Source organism: Pseudorca crassidens, chromosome 1 (assembly GCF_039906515.1).
Source record: "Pseudorca crassidens isolate mPseCra1 chromosome 1, mPseCra1.hap1, whole genome shotgun sequence".
Classification (NCBI taxonomy): Eukaryota; Metazoa; Chordata; class Mammalia; order Artiodactyla; family Delphinidae; genus Pseudorca; species Pseudorca crassidens.
The window spans coordinates 88,349,762-88,369,936 of NC_090296.1; the positions used below are offsets into that span (position 1 = coordinate 88,349,762).

The 20,175-nt window shown below is 53.9% G+C and overlaps 1 protein-coding gene across 1 annotated transcript; it reads left to right on the plus strand.

Moving 5' to 3' along the window:
• Window positions 1–1,751: 1,751 nt before the first annotated feature.
• LOC137218937 (dual oxidase 1-like) lies at window positions 1,752–19,992 on the plus strand. The gene is given in 24 exon segments (XM_067726824.1): window positions 1,752–1,859; window positions 3,909–3,992; window positions 4,187–4,350; window positions 5,130–5,318; window positions 5,473–5,674; window positions 5,773–5,939; window positions 6,320–6,380; window positions 6,527–6,623; window positions 8,028–8,050; window positions 8,053–8,117; window positions 9,126–9,225; window positions 9,448–9,823; window positions 10,678–10,767; window positions 11,034–11,083; window positions 12,537–12,664; window positions 16,427–16,534; window positions 16,536–16,581; window positions 16,990–17,222; window positions 17,471–17,583; window positions 17,585–17,621; window positions 18,760–18,915; window positions 19,063–19,135; window positions 19,138–19,187; window positions 19,861–19,992. Coding segments are annotated over 24 exon segments (2,793 nt in total). The 5' UTR covers window positions 1,752–1,801; the 3' UTR covers window positions 19,984–19,992.
• The last annotated feature ends 183 nt before the right edge of the window (window positions 19,993–20,175 follow it).

Here is a 20,175-nt window from a genome sequence, read left to right on the forward strand (position 1 = left end):
TAACCTGAGGCTAAAATGAGCCTGTGAGGTCCTATCCTCCGCCCCCACCCCCCTCAACGACTGTTTGGAGAGACTGGATTCTTTGGGAACTGGGAATGTTGGGTGGCCTAGTTTGCCTGGGCCTAGGGGCTCTCTCTGGAGCTCCTCCTGGTTCCAGCACATCATGCCAAAAAGGGAACTTTGGGCATTTAGAGTCCAGGCTTTCCCCTTCAGCCCTCCCTTGGGACCACGTTGGACTACCTATGGAGCTGACTCATCTTTTCCCTAGCCCAGGGTCACCACACTAGGGCTTTGGGCCTGGAAAGCAGCCATGTGGGGAAAGAACCAGGCAACCTGTGTTCCCTCCTGGTTCTATCACAGCCCCAGGGGCTTCACTGCCTTGTCATGAGGCTGTGCTTTCTTTTCAAGGCTGTTGGAAAGTTACGGAACCAGCGATGCTGCGTAAATGGTTGTGGCTACCCACCCAAAAGGAGTGGTTATGAAGCATGTCCACCTTCCCCTTCAGTTTCTCCCCACAGCCTGGCCTGAAAGCTCACCGCATGCTTTTACTGGTTGAGTGGTACACCTGGCTGGGGCCCAGACTCCTGAAGACATAGTGGTGGGGGGAAGGGGCAAGACATCCTGGATCAGGGAAGAACCACTGTGGCCACTTCAGCATGTCCAGCCTTTTGCCTTTAACCATCCAAAGCCCTTCACTGGGGTGGAGTGAGTGGAATGCTGAGCTTTTGAATTATGCTGGGCCTACATTTTTTTCATTTGTTTAATGGGAGATGTCAAGTCGGGGAGGAGATCATCCTCTGGGTTCCCTCCTCTGTGACTAGACGACAACCTGTCCAGGAGCCCTGAGGGTTTGGCTAGGGATGAGGCTTTCACTGAGCTCCTACCTTCCTCTGCTAGACAGTTCCCCAGCCCCACCCCACCCCCTTCTCCATATTGCCTTTAGGAGGTCTTCACTGGCCTTAGGCACTCCTTGCGCCACTCAGGAGTCCCAGCCTGAGTCCCCTGCTGCCTCTGTTTCCCTGTCATCCCTAGGTGATTTGTTGGCCTGGGAGAGAGAGCAGGAAGCCAGCCCCAAACACATAAGCACCGGGGGCTGCATCCTTTCTGAGTCTGCCCAGAGAAGCCAAGCTCCAGCCTACCCTCTCTATATCACATTTATATAACATCTGTCACTTTTCTTGCTTGGAATTCAACCTCATTCTCACATTTGATTCTGGCAACCAGGCTAGGAGGTAGACAGTTCAGGCATGTGTACTCCCATAGCCAGAAGAGGAAACCAAGGTCCAGAGCAGATAAGTGACCTGCCTAAGATCACACTAGTGGACTGTCAGCCGCACAGTATCCTGGCCTCAACCCAGTGTTCTGGCCCCCAAGCAAGACTCTGTCCACGGAACACACACACACACACACACACACACACACACACACACACACACACACGGTAGGAAGCTGAGTCAAAGCAAGGTTTCCAATTAATCTGAGAAAGTAAAGTCCAGGAAAGCAGAGATTTCTGTCTGCTTTGTTTATCACTTAATCTCCAGTGCCTAGGTCAGTGCCCACTATGTAGTGGGTGCTTATCAAGTGTTTGTTGAGTGAATGAAAGATTCTTGGGAGAGAGTCAGTCTCCTGCCATTTGCTACACACTCTGGTCTTAGCCCAGCCCCAGGCCTTGATTCATAGGGGCCTCAAGAGGCCCTGACTCTCCTGAACTGCTGGAGCTCATTCTCTCTGTCCTTTGTCTTTTTTCTAGGGTCTCCATTTTAGGGTGTTCTAACAACTGAGCCCTATTAACATTTTCATCATGGGCTTCCGCTTGGCTCTGGCATGGACACTCCTGGTTGGGCCATGGGTGCCCATGGGTGAGTACAGATTGGAGGAGAAGCACAGCATCCCAGCATCCTCTGGGGTCCTCCAAGGACAGAAGCTGTGTCATATTCACCTCTGTATCCCTAGTCCCTAGCTAACCCAGCACGCTGCACATGGTAAGTGCTCATTTCAAGCTTCTTGACTAGATGAATGGATAATGGAATGAAAAATTTCCCCAAATACACAGAATTAGGGAGCCTTCATCTGCTGTGTCAGCACTTCCTGTTTTATTCCTTACAAACTGGGGGCCCTTTCTCTCTCTTCTGTCTTCTTTCTTCACGCAGTAAGGACCCCTGACACCCCATAGAGGAAAAGACTGATCAGACACACAAAACAATAAAGGATCTTGGTATCGGACTGGACCCAAAGCTAAAGGGAAGTCTCCAGTGTTTTAACACAATGTGATAAAAACAAAAATCAATAAGATCCGGGAGTTTCCTGGTGGCCTAGTGGTTAGAATTCTGGGCTTTCACTGCCGTGGCCTGAATTCAATCCCTGGTCGGGGACCTGATGGCATGGCAAAAAAATAAAAATGAAAAAAAAATATATCCATAAGCGTTTGTTACTTCAGCTTTGGACAGTCTCTTATTAGAATCTGAGGCCATTCTCTGTAGTCTGGGTCTCTGAGGAGAAAAGTGAGCTTAAGGTGCCACAAATTAGGTTAAAAGAGCAAGTCTCTGATCATCAGGGGTGGGGGATGCACCAGGAGAAAGCAGAGAGAATCTGTGGCGTGATTGGTCTTGGCTGGAGGCGATAGCATGGTGAGGCAGCCCGTGCAGTTTCTCCCTTGCCAAAGCTGCTCACGTTCCCTTTCCTCCCAGTCCTCTCCTTGCCTTGGCCTTGGATTTTCCTTTTTTCCCCCGGCTTTTAACTCTTATTCCCAGAGGTATTCTCCCCCATACCCTACCCAAGAGGCGGCCTCCTTGTTCTGCCACCGGTTCATCTTATTTTAGAGACCACATGTATGTGGCTGCCCTAGTTCCTGCCCCATGTCCTGGATCCTTAGTTGAGTTCTTTGCTCAAACATCAGGGCCTGAGTCATCTACCTTCTCAGACCCCCTGGCGAGTGTACGTATGATGTGTGCTGACGTGCGTGCTCCCAGGGCATGGGGCAGGAAAGTAGCTCTGAGATCCTGTCCTTGGTCTGAGTGGAGAGACAACCGGAGGAATGGGTCTCTCTCTGGCTGATGAGAGTCCTTTTCTTTTCTCTGTTCTCTGAGGTGAGCAGACAGGGAGCCTAAGCCCTGTAGCCTCCTAGTTTGGGGAAAGGACTCTGGCTGGTCATCTGATCTACTGACCAGAAGGATCCTTGCTCCACTTCTGATTCTAGACCCTTCCTTCTGCCCCCACTGCCTGAGTTCTTTCCTCAACAGCTGAGTGCTTCCTCCTAGACCCTAGTTTTTGGAGAATAAAATAGGGTCAATAGAGGAATCATATGGGGAACATGATGCCCCAGAAGAGGAGGCAGCAAGGTTATCCACATGACCAGTCAGTCCCTGATCTCACCCAAGAAACTGGGGAAAAGATAGGGGTAACAATAGGCCCCAAAGCCACAGCCCCATGGCCCATACCCTTGCTCTGAGAGCGGCTCAACGAGAGAGAGCCAAGCCCCTCTCCATATTTCCCCTGCCCAGGGGTGAGTCACAGAATGACATGTCCTTCACTGGGTGGAAGAGTGGCTGACTCTTGCACTGTATGATGTTTTAGGGCTGGGAACAGTTTCTGTCCTGTCCCCCAGGGAGTTGGGGTGTGAGGGCAGTAGAAGGCTCCTACATCCCTTGCGCCACCGCCACTGTTCTCTTTCACCCTTCTCTTCCTCTCTGAGGCCATTTATCAGCACACACTGGCTACACCACTTTAGTGCTCCCTGCCATAGTTGTCCAGTGAGCCGCTTAAAGACTGGGCTTGAGTTTGGACATACCCTGGGTAAACTCCCTCCATACCCTACCTCCTGCACTGTGCTGGGTATCCACTTTCTGCTGCTGGCCTGTCCTCTCATGCACTGATTCGCTCAGCTGCCCCTTCCCTCTGTTCTCACACAGGAGCTCAGAACCCCATTTCATGGGAGGTGCAGCGATTTGATGGGTGGTACAACAACCTCATGGAGCACAGATGGGGCAGCAAAGGTAGGTGAGAGCCAAGTGGAGATGGAGCCCCAGGGTCAGGGAGGTAGCCACCGCTAAGGGGCAAGGGCTGGCAGGTACCAGCAAAGGCTCACCCATTCCTAAGGTTTTAGGATCTGTGGTGTGGAAGGGAGCCTGGCAGAGAGGTCAGGGAGCCCCCTGAGGATTCATCCTTGCCCCTACCCCTCCTACTCTAGGCTCCCGGCTGCAGCGCCTCATCCCAGCCAGCTATGCAGTTGGTGTGTACCAGCCCTTCCGAGAGCCTCATTTGCCCAACCCCCGGGCACTTAGCAACACAGCCATGAGGGGCCCCGCAGGGCAGGCCTCCCTGCGAAACCGCACAGTGCTGGGAGTGTTCTTCCACGAGAGCCTCAACCTCTGGGGAAGGGAAGCCAGTGGGGTCAGCTGGACACCTCTGTGTCTGAGGCGGGGAGTCAGGGAATGAAGGGAGAGAGTGATGGAGGGTCTGAGAGAGGGGGTGAGAGATGGAAGAGGAGGCAATGGGGTGGGGTAGGGGTCGGAGCAGGGGGAGAACGTCTGCTTGGGGGAGGCATAAATCTGCGTCACCTTGAGTTGTTGATGGGAGTGGGGTTAGAGGAGCATGGAAATAATCTGGTAGGTACTCTTGGGGGGACTCTGTTCTCACTCTGCCCCTGTGGCTCCTAGGACAGGTTCAGGGCAGGGTTCTGATTCTGGTAAGAGGGCTGGGGGGTGGGCCAGCAAAATGGGGGTGCCAAGTGGGCCTGACTGCAGTGCCTGTGGGTTGTTGGCTCCCAGCAGGAATGCTCAGCTCCTGCTGGCCATCCATGGTGCCCACACTTGCTATCCAGTGTCCAGTGTCCCACTGAGTCTGGCAGGCCCTTTGGGCAGCAGGCTCCCAGCTGCATTTTGGAGCCGGTGCTGCCAGCCCTACTGCTTAGGCACATTCACTGGGCACCTCCCAGTTACCAAGGAGAAGACCAAACTTACAAGGAAAACAGTTTGGATGAAGGCTTGGGAAGGGGTGGGGAGGTCAAGGCTTACACTTGACCGTAATGGCTTCTGAGTCTTTTGAAGCTTCAGGGGAAGCGGGTGGGGGGTCTAGATAGACTGCTTAGCGGCCCTCAGCTGGCCCTCCCACGCCTTCCCCCATTGCGGGCAGGCTACCACGTGCTCTCGGACCCGGTGAGCGTGGAAAAGCCTGGCTGCCCAGCCGAGTTCCTCAACATCCACATCCCGCCCGGAGACCCCGTGTTCGATCGCGACCAGAGCGGGGACGTGGTGCTGCCCTTTCAGAGAAGCCGCTGGGACCCCGAGACCGGACAGAGCCCCAGCAACCCCCGGGACCTGGTGGGCGGGGCAGGCGGCTGGGGGGGTGGGGTGGGGCGGGACCTGAGGCAGCTGTGGAGAGGCTCCCACCACCCGCAACGGCCGCCCGGCCCTCGCCCGCCCTGAGCCGCCTCGGCCACCCGACCCCCGGCTCAGCCTCCCGCTGTCCCCGCAGACCAACGAGGCGACGGGCTGGCTGGACGGCAGCGCCATCTATGGCTCCTCGCACTCCTGGAGCGACGAGCTGCGCAGCTTCTCCGGTGGGCAGCTGGCGTCGGGGCCCGACCCCGCCTTTCCCCGGAACGCGCAGGACCCGCTGCGCATGTGGACTGCGCCCGACCCCGCCACGGGACGGCGCGGGCCCCGGGGGCTGTACGGTGAGGCGGCGGGGGCGCGGGCTTGGGGCCGGCGAGGTGCGCCCCCCTCGGGCCCACCCGCGCTCAACTCCTCCCCTGTGTCCCCACCGCGCGGGCAGCCTTCGGGGCGGAGCGAGGGAACCGCGAGCCCTTCCTGCAGGCGCTGGGCCTGCTCTGGTTCCGCTACCACAACCTGTGGGCGCAGAGGCTGGCCCGCCAGCACCGGCTCTGGGGGGACGAGGAGCTGTTCCAGCACGCGCGCAAGAGGGTCATCGCCACCTACCAGGTCGGTCGCGCGGCCCTGCCCCCACGTCCTTGTCCCCGGGAGACTCCGCTGCCCCGCAGAGCCCTCCATCGTTGGACAAGCCCACCCAGAAACACCCCTCCCCAGACAGCTACCGTCTAGGGAAAGTCCCTGAGAGTGATAAGGAGGCAAAGCGCTAGTTATACCAGAGGTTTTCTCGTGATTGTTATTTAGCTGCCCCTCCCCCCTGCCCTCGTTCCTCGTGGGCAACGGGAACCTCCTCCCCTCTCCTGTTTGAGTGTCTCTCCCGTGACTGCCGTGCCTGGTCCTCGTCTCACACCTAAGCCTTCCTTGAGCTCAGATCCTTCCTGGCCTGGCTGCTCCAGCGCTGGCCTCCCATTTCCCCCTCTCTTGACCCTCAGAACATCGCGATGTATGAGTGGCTGCCCAGCTTCCTGCAGCAAGCACCGCCGAATTACACAGGTGAGGGAGTTTGGGGAACACCTGGGCTGAGGCGGGGTTTGAGGAGGGGGAGGGGGTCAGGATCCATAGACAAAGAAGACAGGTGGGTTCGTGTGACGAGTGTGTGAGGGTAAAGAGCCTATTTCTCTTCTTACCCCTGTGGACAGAGTACCGCCCTTTCCTGGACCCCAGCATCTCTCCGGAGTTCCTGGTGGCCTCTGAGCAGTTCTTCTCCACCATGGTGCCCCCTGGCGTCTACATGAGGTGAGGGAGGGGCTCAGATGTTTGTGTGTTTGGAGGGGTGGAGGTGTATATTGAGAAAAATCTGCCTCAGGAGACCTCAGGACAGGCTTATCAATCAGAATTGTGCCCATTCCCCAGGGAACAGTGAATATGGAGGGAAAGAAGAACAACAGTTGTTTAAAAAGATACATCATTGTGGTTTTTGAGCACCTTAATGTCCATTTTTCTGCAGCTGGTTTAGATATTAATCCTCCAATTAAAGACGGGCTAACTGAGGTTCAGAGGGTGAGTCACAAAGCCCGCAGGTGTTGACACTACACTGGGGATATTTTTAGCTATAAGGACAGGAAGTGGGGCTTATAAGCCTTTGGAGGGAATTACAATAAAAATGTGTGAGAGCTGAAGAAAAGTATTGAGTCCAAAATAATGAAAAATAAACTTAAAAATATACATATTAAATTAAAAGTATATAAAATAAAGCATGCAGTCTATTTTTTTACAATTGCGTTATAAGTTAAAACAGTTCATGGATTAGATTATTTTTACTCTGGACCAATTTCTGGATATGGCCTATGATGGCCAAGAAATCATAGTAATTGAGTTATACATAGACAAGTAATTTCAAAAGAACGATTAATAATCCTTTTTTAAATGTTTTAATTTACATATATAAAAAGATATATAAAGAATGTTGCCCACCATCCAGCTCTACAAGGATCAGGTCATTAGCCGCTGCAGTCGCCTTCTAACAGTACACCCTGAAAAGGAATTCGGGACAAAAAACAGGATAAGACACTCAGTGCTTTGGGAAAACAAACCCCTTAGATAGTTAGAGGTATCTCAGGAAAAAATTTTAATGGACCCAGATTGTTGCACCTTCCCATACACAGAAAAACACAAAAACCATTTACTGAGGTATCTGATCCTTGTGACTAGCAGTAACCTTTTACAGAAATGTATGTTTGACTGCACCCATTCCCTAGCCCAAATCCTATATATACTGGGTTCTCCCCCTCCCTCTTTGGAGCAGTCCCCTCAGAGCTACTAAGAGGCTGTTTCCTGGCCTATAGTCCTCAGTAAGTTTCCTGAATAAAATTGAAACTCACAACTCCTATGTTGTGCATTTTTTCTTTCAGTTGACAGTTTATCTGTCTCTGTCTCTTTCTCTATTGAGAGAGAGAAGAAGAGAGAGAGAATGAAACATGGTCAAATAAGGGATACACTTTTAGACGTTTGGTCTGATGTTTTCTTTATTTTTATTTTTTATTGCTTCCAAAAATTCAGGTTGTTCAGGACCTACCCTGACCACACACCACCTCAAGGAAGCAATAGCCTGGACCCTTGGCTCTAGCCTTGGAGACTAGAGCTGATGCCTGACATTGGGGCTTCATAGCCTCGGTCACCACTAACCTCCTTGCATTTCAGAAATGCCAGCTGCCACTTCCAGGGGTCATCAATAGGAACTCAAGTGTCTCCAGAGCTCTCCGGGTCTGCGATAGCTACTGGAGCCGAGAGGTCAGGGCTGGGGGCACATATGTGGGTGTGTGTGTGTCTGAGGGTGTGTGGTGAAGGGGGGCAGTAGGACTGAGGCAGCCAGCTGGGATGGGCTGGGGTAGAGGAAGCAGCCTGGGGCACCCCAGCCATCTCCCCTACCAACTGTCTGAGATGACCAGGTAGCTATACACCGTCAAACGTCAGTCCTCCATGCCCACCTCAGGGCTGTGTGAGGCACAGCAGGGGCCTGTGCAGATGTGGCTCTACATCTATCACTTCCTTCCAGGTTTTCCTTCTCCCTTGACAACTCCAGGTCCCCTGTAGGCAATGGAGTACCCCAGCCATCCCAGCCCCCAAGGAAATTTCCCAGTTAGACACACCAGGGCAGTGTGTGAATGTGAACATGTGGGGAGGGCAAGGTGGAGAAAGGAATTCTGAGAGATTACCAGGCATCATCTGTCCAGGCCAGTATGGGTAAAGACCATTGACCATTAATTTAAAGCAAAATCAGATACTTTGTGTAGAGTGTTCATAAAGGGGGAAGGCGGTGGGAGGAAAGAGGGAAGAGGCAAGCATAGAATCAGAGTCATGGAGCTGAGCTGAAAGAGACCTCAGTGTCCTGCTAATACCTGTTTATTATTTTATTTATTAATCCCTAAGGCCCTTTTTATTAAGGGCAGGACACTGAGTTCAGAGAGGTCCTGTCACACAGCTGGTTACTAACCGAGCAAGGACCAAGACCTAGATCTAGTGCCTTTGTCAACCATACCGTCGAGTTTCCTGAAATAGAAGCAAAGTTTTCGGTTCCTTGTGCTTGTGGAGACCTGTGTCCTAGCAGCATGAGCTTTGGATGGGGACATTGCGCACCCTGAGTGGGGAATCAACCTGTAGAGAAGCAATGGCCCCGCAGTTTGGGAGCAAATAGCAGGACTGGGTGGGCCCAGGACATGAACTGTGGGGTTGAGGGAGCCTGGCTGCCCAACCGCTGGCCTCATTAGCCATGCCTCTCTCTTCTCCCCACCCCCAAAGCACCCAAACCTACAAAGAGCTGAAGATGTGGACCCGCTGCTGGGCATGGCCTCCCAGATCGCTGAGTGAGAGGACCATGTGGTGGTTGAGGATGCATGAGGTGAGGCTGAGGCTGTCCCTGCAGGCTGTGTATGCCTGGCCCCTGGGAAGAAGTTCAGCTGGAGCTCCAGAGTTGGGCAGGGAGGGGTGCCCAGGGCTGGGAGCCTGCACTCTCTCGCTGCTAAGAGAGCTTCTGACCTGCTGACCATGGCTCCCTCTGTATGGCTCAGGTCCCTCTGGGGCTGATTGGAGCCTGGGGCATGGGCCAGAGGAGCTCCCTCAGACTTGGTATCTCATCCCGATTTCTTGCCTGGGCCACTGAAGTTCTTCCGCACAGACCACCTGGCCAGTTGCCTGCAGCCAGGCCGGGATCTGGGCCTGCCCTCTTACACAAAGGCCAGGGCAACACTGGGCCTGCCTCCAGTTACCAGATGGCAGGACGTCAACCCTGCACTCTTCCGGAGTGATGGCACTGTGAGGAGGGGTCAGGACCCAGAGGGCAGGGTGGGAGGTCCAGGGCACACTGGCTTGAGACATGGAAGATGGGCGGCGAAACACATGCATCAGAGACAAGCACCTGGTGAGAGGGGCAGGGCTCACACAGGTCGCTTTTCCCAGTATCACACACCAGGATGGAGGTTACCAGACCAGCAGGATTAGGCTTTAGACTCTGTGACTGTGCAGATCCAGCGAATGTTTATTGAGCATTTGTTGCATGCCAGGCACTTAATAGGGTTCATCTCATTTACTCTTCCCAACAACTCCCTAAATGGGTTTAGAAGGTCCTTGACTCAGGAACAAGCTATACTTTCATGCACCAATATTCGAGCTGCTTTTGAGGAGTCAGCTGTCATACCCTGAGCTACCCGCTGGACAAATGGCATTGCCTGCCAGCCAACAGACCAGTTTTGGCTGCCTTAACATCTTGGCACAGCATTGTTTCTACAAGTTGGTGCCTATTTTATTGTGTTTGCCCTTACTATTTTATAACATTGTTGGAAAGTAGAAAATTGAAAGGCTATAAAGAAGTGATATGTACATGAGACTTGTAACCTTTTATAAAATCAGTAGGTAGATAGGAATCACCAGCTATGCCAAAGGTAGCAAATCTTTAACTTTGGACTTCCCTGGTGGTCCAGTGGTTAGGACTGGATGCTCTCACTGCCAGGGCCCTGGGTTCTATCCCTAGTCGGGGAACTAAGATCCCACAAGCCTCTTGGTGAGCCAAACAAACAAAAACACGTAATTCTATGAGAGAAACCAAAGGAATGAACTTCTAATGGTATAATTTCAGACGCAATGTGGCTATTTTCATGGATGGTGTGTATATGGGGCAGGGGAGGAACAGGAGGTTTATTAAAGAATAGAAGTCCAGATCCCTAGGGTCCTTTTTCAGTCCCCCAACTCTGGCTGGCTGGAGTCCTAGAGCTTGGGCTGAATGGGTTGAGCACCCCCAGTGGGCTGGTCCCAGGCTCAACCCCACCCTGTCTGGTCTTCCTTAGCCTTAACACAGTGCAGGCCGTGTGGTGAATGTCTACCTCTTCTCCATCAGCCCACTCAGCATCCTTTCCTGCCTCTTACCTGGCCTCTTCCATGACAACGGGTGAGTGAGTGTGTATATGTGTGTGTGTGTGCGTGTGTGTGGCCTGGCTCGGGGGTGAAGGGGGTGGAATCCTTTGCAGAAATTCTCTTGGTTCAGAGGAGTGTGTCACCCTCCAAGTTACAGGACAATGACCAGCCTGAGTCCCCAATCCCAAGTCACAGAAAGGGAGACTGGTGACTGGTGTGGGGTGCTTCCTCTGGAGGATCCTTTCTGGAGGTCCCAGACATCTCCTCACAGGATCCGTCCTTGCTTTCCCTAACCCTCAGGTCTGAGTTCCCCCAGAAGTGTTACTGGTGGTTCTTCCAGACCATGCCAGGTGAGAGCCCTCTCTGCTCTGTGAATTTCTGGGCCTGCCTCTGAGTTCCAGGCTCTGGGTTCTGTCTGCCACGGGCAGCCCAGTCGCTCTCACTCAGCCCTCACAGCCTTCACGGTGAGCCAGGCTCTGCCCTTGCCCCGAGCGCTCTCCTGGGCAGTAGGAGACTCTGCATTCCAGGCCTTCTCTCAGGAGCTTAGCTGGGCTTCTGCCCTGGTTCTGAGCTAGTCCCTCCCTCTGAGGAATGGGAGTGCACCCCTCCAGCCCCGACACACACACCTACCATGACAGTGACTTTGAGGAATGCTATGCCCCAGCTGCATGCGGGAGGGACCAGGCTCTTTGTGGAGCCTGGTGGACGCCCCCTCCCCTTCTCCCCCTCCATTCTGTAGTCTGTCTTGACAAGAGCTGTTTAGGGGCATATTCCTAACTCCCCATAATCACCCATTTTAGAGCTATTAGCTGTGAATCTATTCAAATGCTTCTTGAAGCTATTTATATTTTCACTCTGTTCCCTCCTTGGGGTAAGATGTTTTCTGCACTCCTTTCTGTGAAACACAGCGTGTTGTTTTTCATTTTTCTTTAAATCCTGAAACGATCGGCTTTGAACTTCAGGGAATGCTTGCTAACTCCTGCACACTGGGGTTTACTGGATCAGGCCGCGTTTATGCCCTTCTCTCCATTCAGGACTTTACAGGCTTTGGCTAGATCCCTTCTTAACCTCTGCTTTTCCACACTACAGGGCTCTAATCTTCTTCACTTCTGCCTCTCTCCTTGATCACTTGAGGGGCCGTTATCTGGAATGGCTCCAGTATTGCCCTCCTGTGCACCCCTAGCCTGGGATCCCCTTTGAGAGGAGGGATCTCCCACCAGGTCTGGGCCAGATCCATGGGGGCTCTGGTGATGAGCAGCGACAGTGTGGTCCCACTCGCTCACTAACAGTGCCAGTGCTCATGCTTGGTGCTGTGGCTGCCAGGTACAGTGCAGCTGGAATGCTGGCCAAGCCTCGACTCCCTGATGGCAGGGCCTACGATGTCCAGAGTTCCACAGAGGGCTCAGAGCAGCTGCCCTGTACATTCATTCATTCAGCACACATGTCCATAAGGCCCATGGTGTGCCAGGCCCTGCACTAGGCACTCAGGTGCAGTGGTGAACTAGCCTAGCCTGGTCCCTGTTCCTGTGGACCTGAGAGTCAAGAAAGTGACAGACGTAAAACAAGTAATGACACAGGTGCTTGAAAAATAACCATCATGACAAGGTCCGCGAAGGACAAGTAGGATCTGTTGAGATGAAAGGTACCTGTGATCAGTGGTGTCGGAGAGAGGAAGAGGGAAGGATGCTGGGCTTTCCGCCCCCTGCCTGGAGCTGTGGAGTGGAGAGGGGACCCTGGCAGCCTCAGAACAGCCCCCTCTGTGAGGCCCTGCGCCTCTGCCCTTCACCCCATGTTCATTTGCAGGTCTCACGGGGGTCATGCTGCTCCTGGTTCTCACCGTCATGTACATCTTCGCCTCCCACCACTTCCAGCGCCGCAGCTTCCGGGGCTTCTGGCTGACCCACCACCTCTACATCCTGCTCTACGTGCTGGTGAGGGCTTTTTGCTGTGAACCAGGCCAGCGGAGTCTGGGCAGATGTTTCCAGGGAGGCAGTGATGCCTGAGACATCAGTTCTCCATCCCCTTAGTTATTTCAAGTATCCTCTTCACTTCTCCGTATCTCTCTCAAAAGGTGGAGCTTATATAGTATGGGGCTCTCAGGTAGGCTGACCCAATATGCGGCACTTGGAAGACTGACTCCCTGGCATGGGATTTGTAGTAGCAGCCTTACCTGGCTGATCTGCATTCCTTCCAGACACCCCACATCATTTCTGCCCAGTCAGTCTTTCCCTACCTTTGGGTGGTGGTTTGGGTTCTTGGGTGGACTGTCTGCATTCAAGGGAGCGTCACCTTCTTAAAGAGAAACTTACCTTAAATAGGTTCTGCCACTTTTGTTCTGATCCTGTTTTCTGGGGTGTTAGCTACATCCATCCAGCTAGCTAAATGCCACCTGTAAAGTTAATGAACTTGCTCAAAATGTCTTCATTGGACTGTTGATAAAATGGATTTTTAAGACTCCACCTCTCCCCTTTCCTTCTTAACCTGGGCCCCTGCCTCCCTTCCTTCACATTCCCTCCCTTCTTCTCTCCTGTTCCCTTTTCACCTTTCCCTGGCTTTGTCCTCAGCTGCTTCAGCTGGCTATTTCCAGAGATGACTCTGATCTGTGCCCCTATGTCATGGCTCTACTTGGCCTGCCTTTCTCACAGACACAGGCATTTCCCCGAAGGGCACCCTGAGGGCCTTGCTGAGGAGTTAAACCAAGTCCCAATGCTCTGATGTCCCCATTGATGATAGCTTGGCTGCCAGCATTCAAGAAGTGCAGAGCCCAGATGGCTGCCCTATCACCTGGCTCCAGGCAGAACTGCACACAGGGGTCTCCTTTGTCCTGAGACAAGGGAGAAAGGTCATCATTGCCTGGGTCAGGCTGGTGCTGGGGTGCAGTCTGTCTTCACTGGTAGGTAGGAGGGTCTGCTTCCAACCTGCTCAGCACTTCATGGTTCTGAAGATGACTATCCAGCCTGGGCTTAGGATGTTTCCTAGAACCGATGACGTTAGTTTCTCTGGAAATTGTGGCTAATTTATGCCTCCCTCCCAACGTTCCTGATAATGGGTACAGCCCTAGCATCTGGGTTACTGTTTCTGTTAGGGGTGGAAATGATGGTCTTGTTTCTGGTGATAAAGCAGCTTTTTTGAACTAGATGGGAGACCCAGAAGAGTGGCCAGCCTGGTACCCTGAGACCAAGACCGGTTTCTGATTTATCCCCGGTTGTGGGGATCACTGGGGGATCCAGAAGGGAAGTTAGCAGCTCAGAAAGGTGCAGGCCACTCTGCTGGGAAGTCCTAGCCCCTGCAGCTTGGGAGCATCTCATCTGGGGGGAGATCAGAGCCAAAGCACCTGCTGCCTTCCTGTTTATCTCAGGTATGGCCACTTGACCTCTGGCAGAAAGAGAAGTTACAAGTAAACGACCCCAGTGTGGAGCAGACCCTGGGGAAGGGTGTCCAGGCTCCTGATCCAGGCTGTAGAGGGTGGAGTTAGCACAGCAGAAACTGAGCTGGCAGGCTGTTCCCCAGGCTCCTCAGTCAACCATGACCCTGCAGCAGCTTTGTGGTTTAAAGGTAGAGCCAACACCAAGCAAGATGTATAAACAAAGGAGTATGAAGTCACCTTGACATTGTTCTCAGCCTGGTTGGATTCTCAGAAAGCCTTGGGGGTGGGCGTGGGCTCCTTAATGAAAGAGGAACTTGGGAAAACTGGAGCCAATTGAGAGAAGAGCCCAAGGAGGTTTGAGTTAGCTCTGTGGAGAAAGTTTCAAGAATAGGGTAACACTCAGCTGGAGGAATGGAGAGCTGAATGAGGAACCAGAGTTCACTTTAACTGTTATGTGTTGAGGGTCTAGTATATACTTGCTCTGTGCTAGGCCCAGCAGAGGAGGGGGAGACTCTAAGCTCTGCCCTCAGGAACTGAGGATTTGCTGCAGAGATAAGTGCCATGCATGTGAAATGATCAAAATGAACAGATAATACAGGATTAATTGCTGAGCTGAGTGTTCCAGTCAGTCAGTTAGAAGAGCTCATTGAAAGGAGTTTCGTTTGGGCCAAACTGGTTAGAGAAGACTTTGGGGAGAAGGTGGAACTTGTGCTAAGCTTAAGGAGAGATAAGCTAAGGTTTGACAGGGCAGAGTGGAAACTGAAGAGCATTCCAGGTGGAAGGAAGGGCATGAGGGACTTCCCTGGAGGTCCAGTGGTTAGGACTCTGTGCTTTCACTGCCGAGGGTCGAGGTTCAATCCCTGGTTGGGCCAAAAAAAAAAAAAGAAGAAGAAGGAGAAAGGCACGAACAGTGGTGCAGAGGTGGGAATGATGGTGGAATATTCGGGGCACAGAGGAGATGGGCCTGGCTATGAGTGGCCAACAGGGCAGTAGGTGGTGGCAGGACATGGTGGACCTGTGCAGGCTGCAGCTGCAGCTGAAGGGCTGTGGCTCAGCTGAGAGGCTGCGCCAGGTGGGAGATCATAGAAAGAGAAGAGCAGAGGGTGAGGAAATCAGGCTTGGGCAACACACAGGATTGGGGGTGGGAGAAGGAGCAGAGCCAGTGCAGGAGATAGAAAGTAAACAGCCAGAGAGGGAAAGAGGGAGAACCAGTAGAGCACTGTTGCAGAAGTGGCAAGGCGGGGGTGGTCACTAGGGCCACAGGCTGCCAAGCACGGGAGCGAATGCAGTCTGAAGGGAGACCTCGGGGTTTGGTCACTTGTGAGCCCTCTGTGAGCAGGTCCTGAGAAGACGTGGAGGCGGGAGCCAGGCTGACCATACTCAGGACCAAGCAAGTGGGAAGAAGGGGGCAAGTCGTGTCTGACCACATTAGACCAGCTTGTTGGGGAAAGGACCGGAGCTGGACAATACCTGTCAGTTATTTCATGGAAAAGGAGGACTGGTTAGGTGTTCTTAGTCTCCAAAGGGACAGGGTAAATTGGGGAAACTCCTTCCATTAACTCAGTAATTACTGAGCACCTACCATGTGCCAGGCAGAAACTGATTGGAGCTGAGAGTGTCATGGCAAATGAAATGGACACAGTCCCTACTCCTCTAGTCCAGTGGGGAGAACAACAGTAAACATGTCCATGGATGAAGGAACACAAGTATCGTGGATGACGACAATGCTCTGAAGGGAGTTAACAGGGAGAAGGGATAGAGAGGGCTGGGTGAAGGCCTGAGGAGGTGGCATTTCTGCTGAGACCTGAAAAGTGAGATGGATGGGAAGAAGTAGGGGAAAGGCATTCCCAGCAGAGGGAGCAGCAGGTGCAAAGTCCTGAAGCAGAAAGGACTTGCCGTGTTTGAAGAACAGGGAGGGGGAAATGCTGGCAGGTAGAGGCCAGAACATTGCAAGGCCTTGTGGTGCAATGGGAAATCATCTAAGGCCTTTTGAGCTGGGAATGACGTGATAAAACAAACTTTAAAATGTCACACTGGCTGTCTTGGAGAGAATGGATCACAGTGGGGCAACCCAGTGGAAGACCAAGTAGGAGGCTACCGCATGAATGCAGGTGGCTTGGTCTAGGATGGTGTCAGGAAGATGCAAATAGTCTCATTAACATAAATGCTTTGGAGGATGGGTTGGGAGAGGTTAAGTTTTGGAGCCTGGAAGGAACATGGCACCTGGTGAGGTGAGAATTGGAGGGGCCAATTGGGAAGGGATGCAGGGGTCAGACCCTGTTGTGAGTGTGGCTTGGATCTCAGCTATACTCTTTGCTCTATCCAGCTCATCATCCATGGCAGCTTCCCTCTGATCCAGCTGCCCCGTTTCCACATCTTCTACCTGGTCCCAGTACTTACCTACATGGGGGACAAGCTGGTGAGCCTGAGCCGGAAAGAAGGTGGAGATCAGTGTGGTGAGGGCGGAGCTGCTGCCTTCAGGTGCCAACATAGAGGCTGTCAGGGGAGCAGGCTGGTGGTACTGAGGAAGCTGACAGGCCAGGGGCAGAGCCTGGACCTTGAAATCTCCTGGCCTGGCCCAGTGGAGTTAGCAGGGTCCTTGAGGTGGTAGGGATGAGGGAGCTGGTAAGAGGCTCTTTGCCAGGGGACCTGAGCCTCTCTCACAACAGAGAGAGGAGGAGCCCAGGCCAGGCTGACCACCAACCCCAGTGCTGCCCAGCACCCCCTCAGGGTAGACGTGGCCTGAGGGGAGTAATGATCTCTGATCGCGGGAGGCCTCCTCTGTCATATTCCAAAAGCAGAGCTGAGGCTGCAGGTTGGGGAACTCTCTAGGGGTCACATTGTTGCTGGGTTCAAGACAGCCACCTCCCACCCACCTTCCCTCCTCAGGAGTGACCCGCCTCGAGTTCCAGCGGCCCCAAGGCTTTGAGTACAAGTCAGGACAGTGGGTGCGGATCGCCTGCCTGGCTCTGGGGACCACAGAGTGCCACCCTTTCACCCTGACTTCTGCGCCCCACGAGGACACGCTTAGCCTGCACATCCGGGCAGCAGGGCCGTGGACCACCCGCCTCAGGGAGATCTACTCACCCCCGACGGGTGACAGCTGTGCCAAACATCCAAAGGTGCCCAGACCCAGGCCGGATGCACCACATGCTCCCACAGTCCCTTAGCAGGCCTCGGTCCTGCTGCCCCAGACTCCCCACTGCGTTCCTCCCTTCCCCTATCCAGAGACCGATTCTTCCAGATGATGCTACAAGCCCCCCACTACTCCCCACTCCATACACCTACCTGCATTTCCCTGCCTCCCATTTCTGGCTTCAGAACTATGGTGGTAGCCGAACTTAACTCAAACACACTCCCCTCCCTGCAGCTGTGCCTCGATGGACCATTTGGAGAGGGCCACCAGGAGTGGCGTAAGTTTGAGGTGTCCGTGCTGGTGGGAGGGGGCATTGGGGTCACCCCCTTTGCCTCCATCTTCAAAGACCAAGTCATCGGTCAGCTGCCAAGTGTTCTGTAGGAAGGTGAGTGTCCCCTCCTCCCACCAGCCCCTGGCCCCCTGCTCCCTATCACCGTGTCCATCTGAACCTGTCTCCTGCCTCTGTCCTTGGCCTCCCTGGTCTGGGAAAGGCTGAGTTGGCCTGACCCCAAGGGACTTGGGGTATTCCTGGACCCTAAGGGACAGAGTTGTTTTGCTGATGCCTTCCAGGCTCTTCCCTCAGTTAGGGGGTGCCCCACGTAGGATGTGCTTCTGAGAGTCCCTCCAGGCAGCGTTGGAGAGGAAGCCAGCACTTGAAGCACTGTCCGGTCCGGTCGGGAGAGGGAAGGGCATACTTGGGGTGGGGCACAAGTGAAACTGGCTCTGCTCTCAAGAGGAAGAGGAGGGGAGGCAGCAAGGCAGGGCTGGCGGGCCTGGATGGCTCTAGGAGCACAGCCCAGGCCCTGAGGCCCCTCCACACCAGGCCCCTTCGCCTCACCCTGGCCCTGGTGGCAGGCCCCTGCTTGTCTCTCTGGGCCTGGCAGGTGAGTCAGGGCCACAGGAATGCAGCAGGCAGAGGCGCAGCCTGTATGCTGTCAGCACTCAGAGGGTGACAGCTCCCCTGCCCCTCTGTCCGTACCAGCTCTGTCTCTGCCTCTTAACTCACACAGCCCCGTTTCTCCCCATCAGAAGCTGGAGGTGGGTACCCCCCGGGGCAGCTTCCATTCCCCTGGTCTCTCTTTGAGCCCATGCCCATCCACTCCAGGCAGCCAGCTGGGTCTTTCCAGAGGCTGTTCTGTGACATACCCCTTAGCGGGACCCTCTGCCTCTGGGCAGCCTGTAGGTTGGGAGCCTAGCAGCCTGAGAAGGGCCCACTGGAGGGAGTGGAAGGTCAGGCTCGGCAAGAGAAAGCTGCTTCCCACCCCAGCAAACCTTCAGCTCACTTGACACACTCCTTTCTCATGGCCCCAGGCTATTGCTCACTTCCACTGCTCTGTGCCCTGGGGCAACACCATCTTCTGCCTCAGAGCATGGCCCTGTGGCCCCATACATTTCCACCTCCCCAGGCTATCTGGGGAGAGGCACAAGCTGCTAGAGACCAGAAGGCTTCTATTGGTGTGATGATTCCTGGGGTGTAGAGAGCCTGAGATGAGCTGGGTCCCAAGCTCTAGCCCTGTCCCCAGATCTACTTCATCTGGGTGACACGGACCCAGCGGCAGTTTGAGTGGCTGGCTGACATCATCTGGGGGGTGGAGGAGAATGACCACCAGGACCTGGTGTCCGTGCACATCTACACCACCCAGCTGGCTGAGAAGTGTGACCTCAGGACCACCATGCTGGTACATCAGGGCCGGCCAGGCAGAGCAGCTCAGTGATGTGGGTTGAGGGTAAGGATGGCCAAGGCAGGTGGGTGGACCACCATTTGGACTAGGAGCTGACCCTGGCTCTGCCTGGCTGTGACCTTCCTCCTCTACTCCCTCCCCCAGTACATCTGTGAGCGGCACTTCCAGAAGGTGCTGAACCGGAGTCTGTTAACGGGCTTGCGCTCCATCACCCACTTTGACCCCCCTTCGAACCCTTCTTCGACTCTCTGCAGGAGGTCCACCCAAAGGTCAGTCCCACCCCATATTCAGGTTTTCTTCACCTTTGTTTGGGGTCTGAGCAAAGCTCCCAAACCTGCTCCATAGGGGAAGGAGAATCCACCCCCAGGGATATTGGTGGGGTAATGGAATGGAAGGGGAGAGGTATGGGTCACCCTGAGGGGCAAAGGGAGGAATCAGGCAGCAGGGACTTGCCACCTCTGAAGCCGTGATGTCTTGTCCAGAAGGAAAGGCTTGGTGGTTGGGCTGGTCCTCACCACAGACTCAGAATTATCCTTACCACTAATGCTGTCCAGCCCTCACCCTGGACACCAAGCTAACCTTCACCACGAACACTATGCTAGCCACACTCTCATAAAAACTGGGCTAGCCCTCAATGAGACACTAAACTGTCCTCAACTTGGACATTGATTAACCTGGCCCCTATTGGAAACACTGATCTTGCACCTGAAGCTAGCAAATGCGTTGGAAAACGGTAAAGGCTGGACGCACAGAGAGCAAGTCTACCAAAATTGAGTTAGTTTTATAAACATTGAGGCAGCCCTCACCACGCATGGTACAAAGCAAACCTTCATCAGGAACACGGAATGGTCCTCACCAAGGACTCTTGCTGGTCTTTAACATGAACATGGAGCTAGCCCTCCCTCTGAACACTGAGCTAGCCTTCACTTCTTCCTCCAACAGGTCCAGAAGATCGGGGTGTTTAGCTGTGACCCCCATGGCATGACCAAGAATGTGGAAAAGGCCTGTCAGCTCATCAACAGGCAGGACGGGATTCATTTCTCCTACCATCATGAGAACTTCTAGGCCTCCTGCCCAGGGCCTCTGCCCACTGCCCAGCTGAGCAGAGGTTTGGCCCCATACCTCACCTCTAGCTTTCCTGTTTCTGGCTCCCTCAGCCGTCTCCCCATTCGCACCTCCCAACCTTGGTCCAGGTGGCCATGGTTAGTCACCTCATGCGGGTTCAGGGACTCCCAGGCCCGGAAGCTCTCAGCCTGG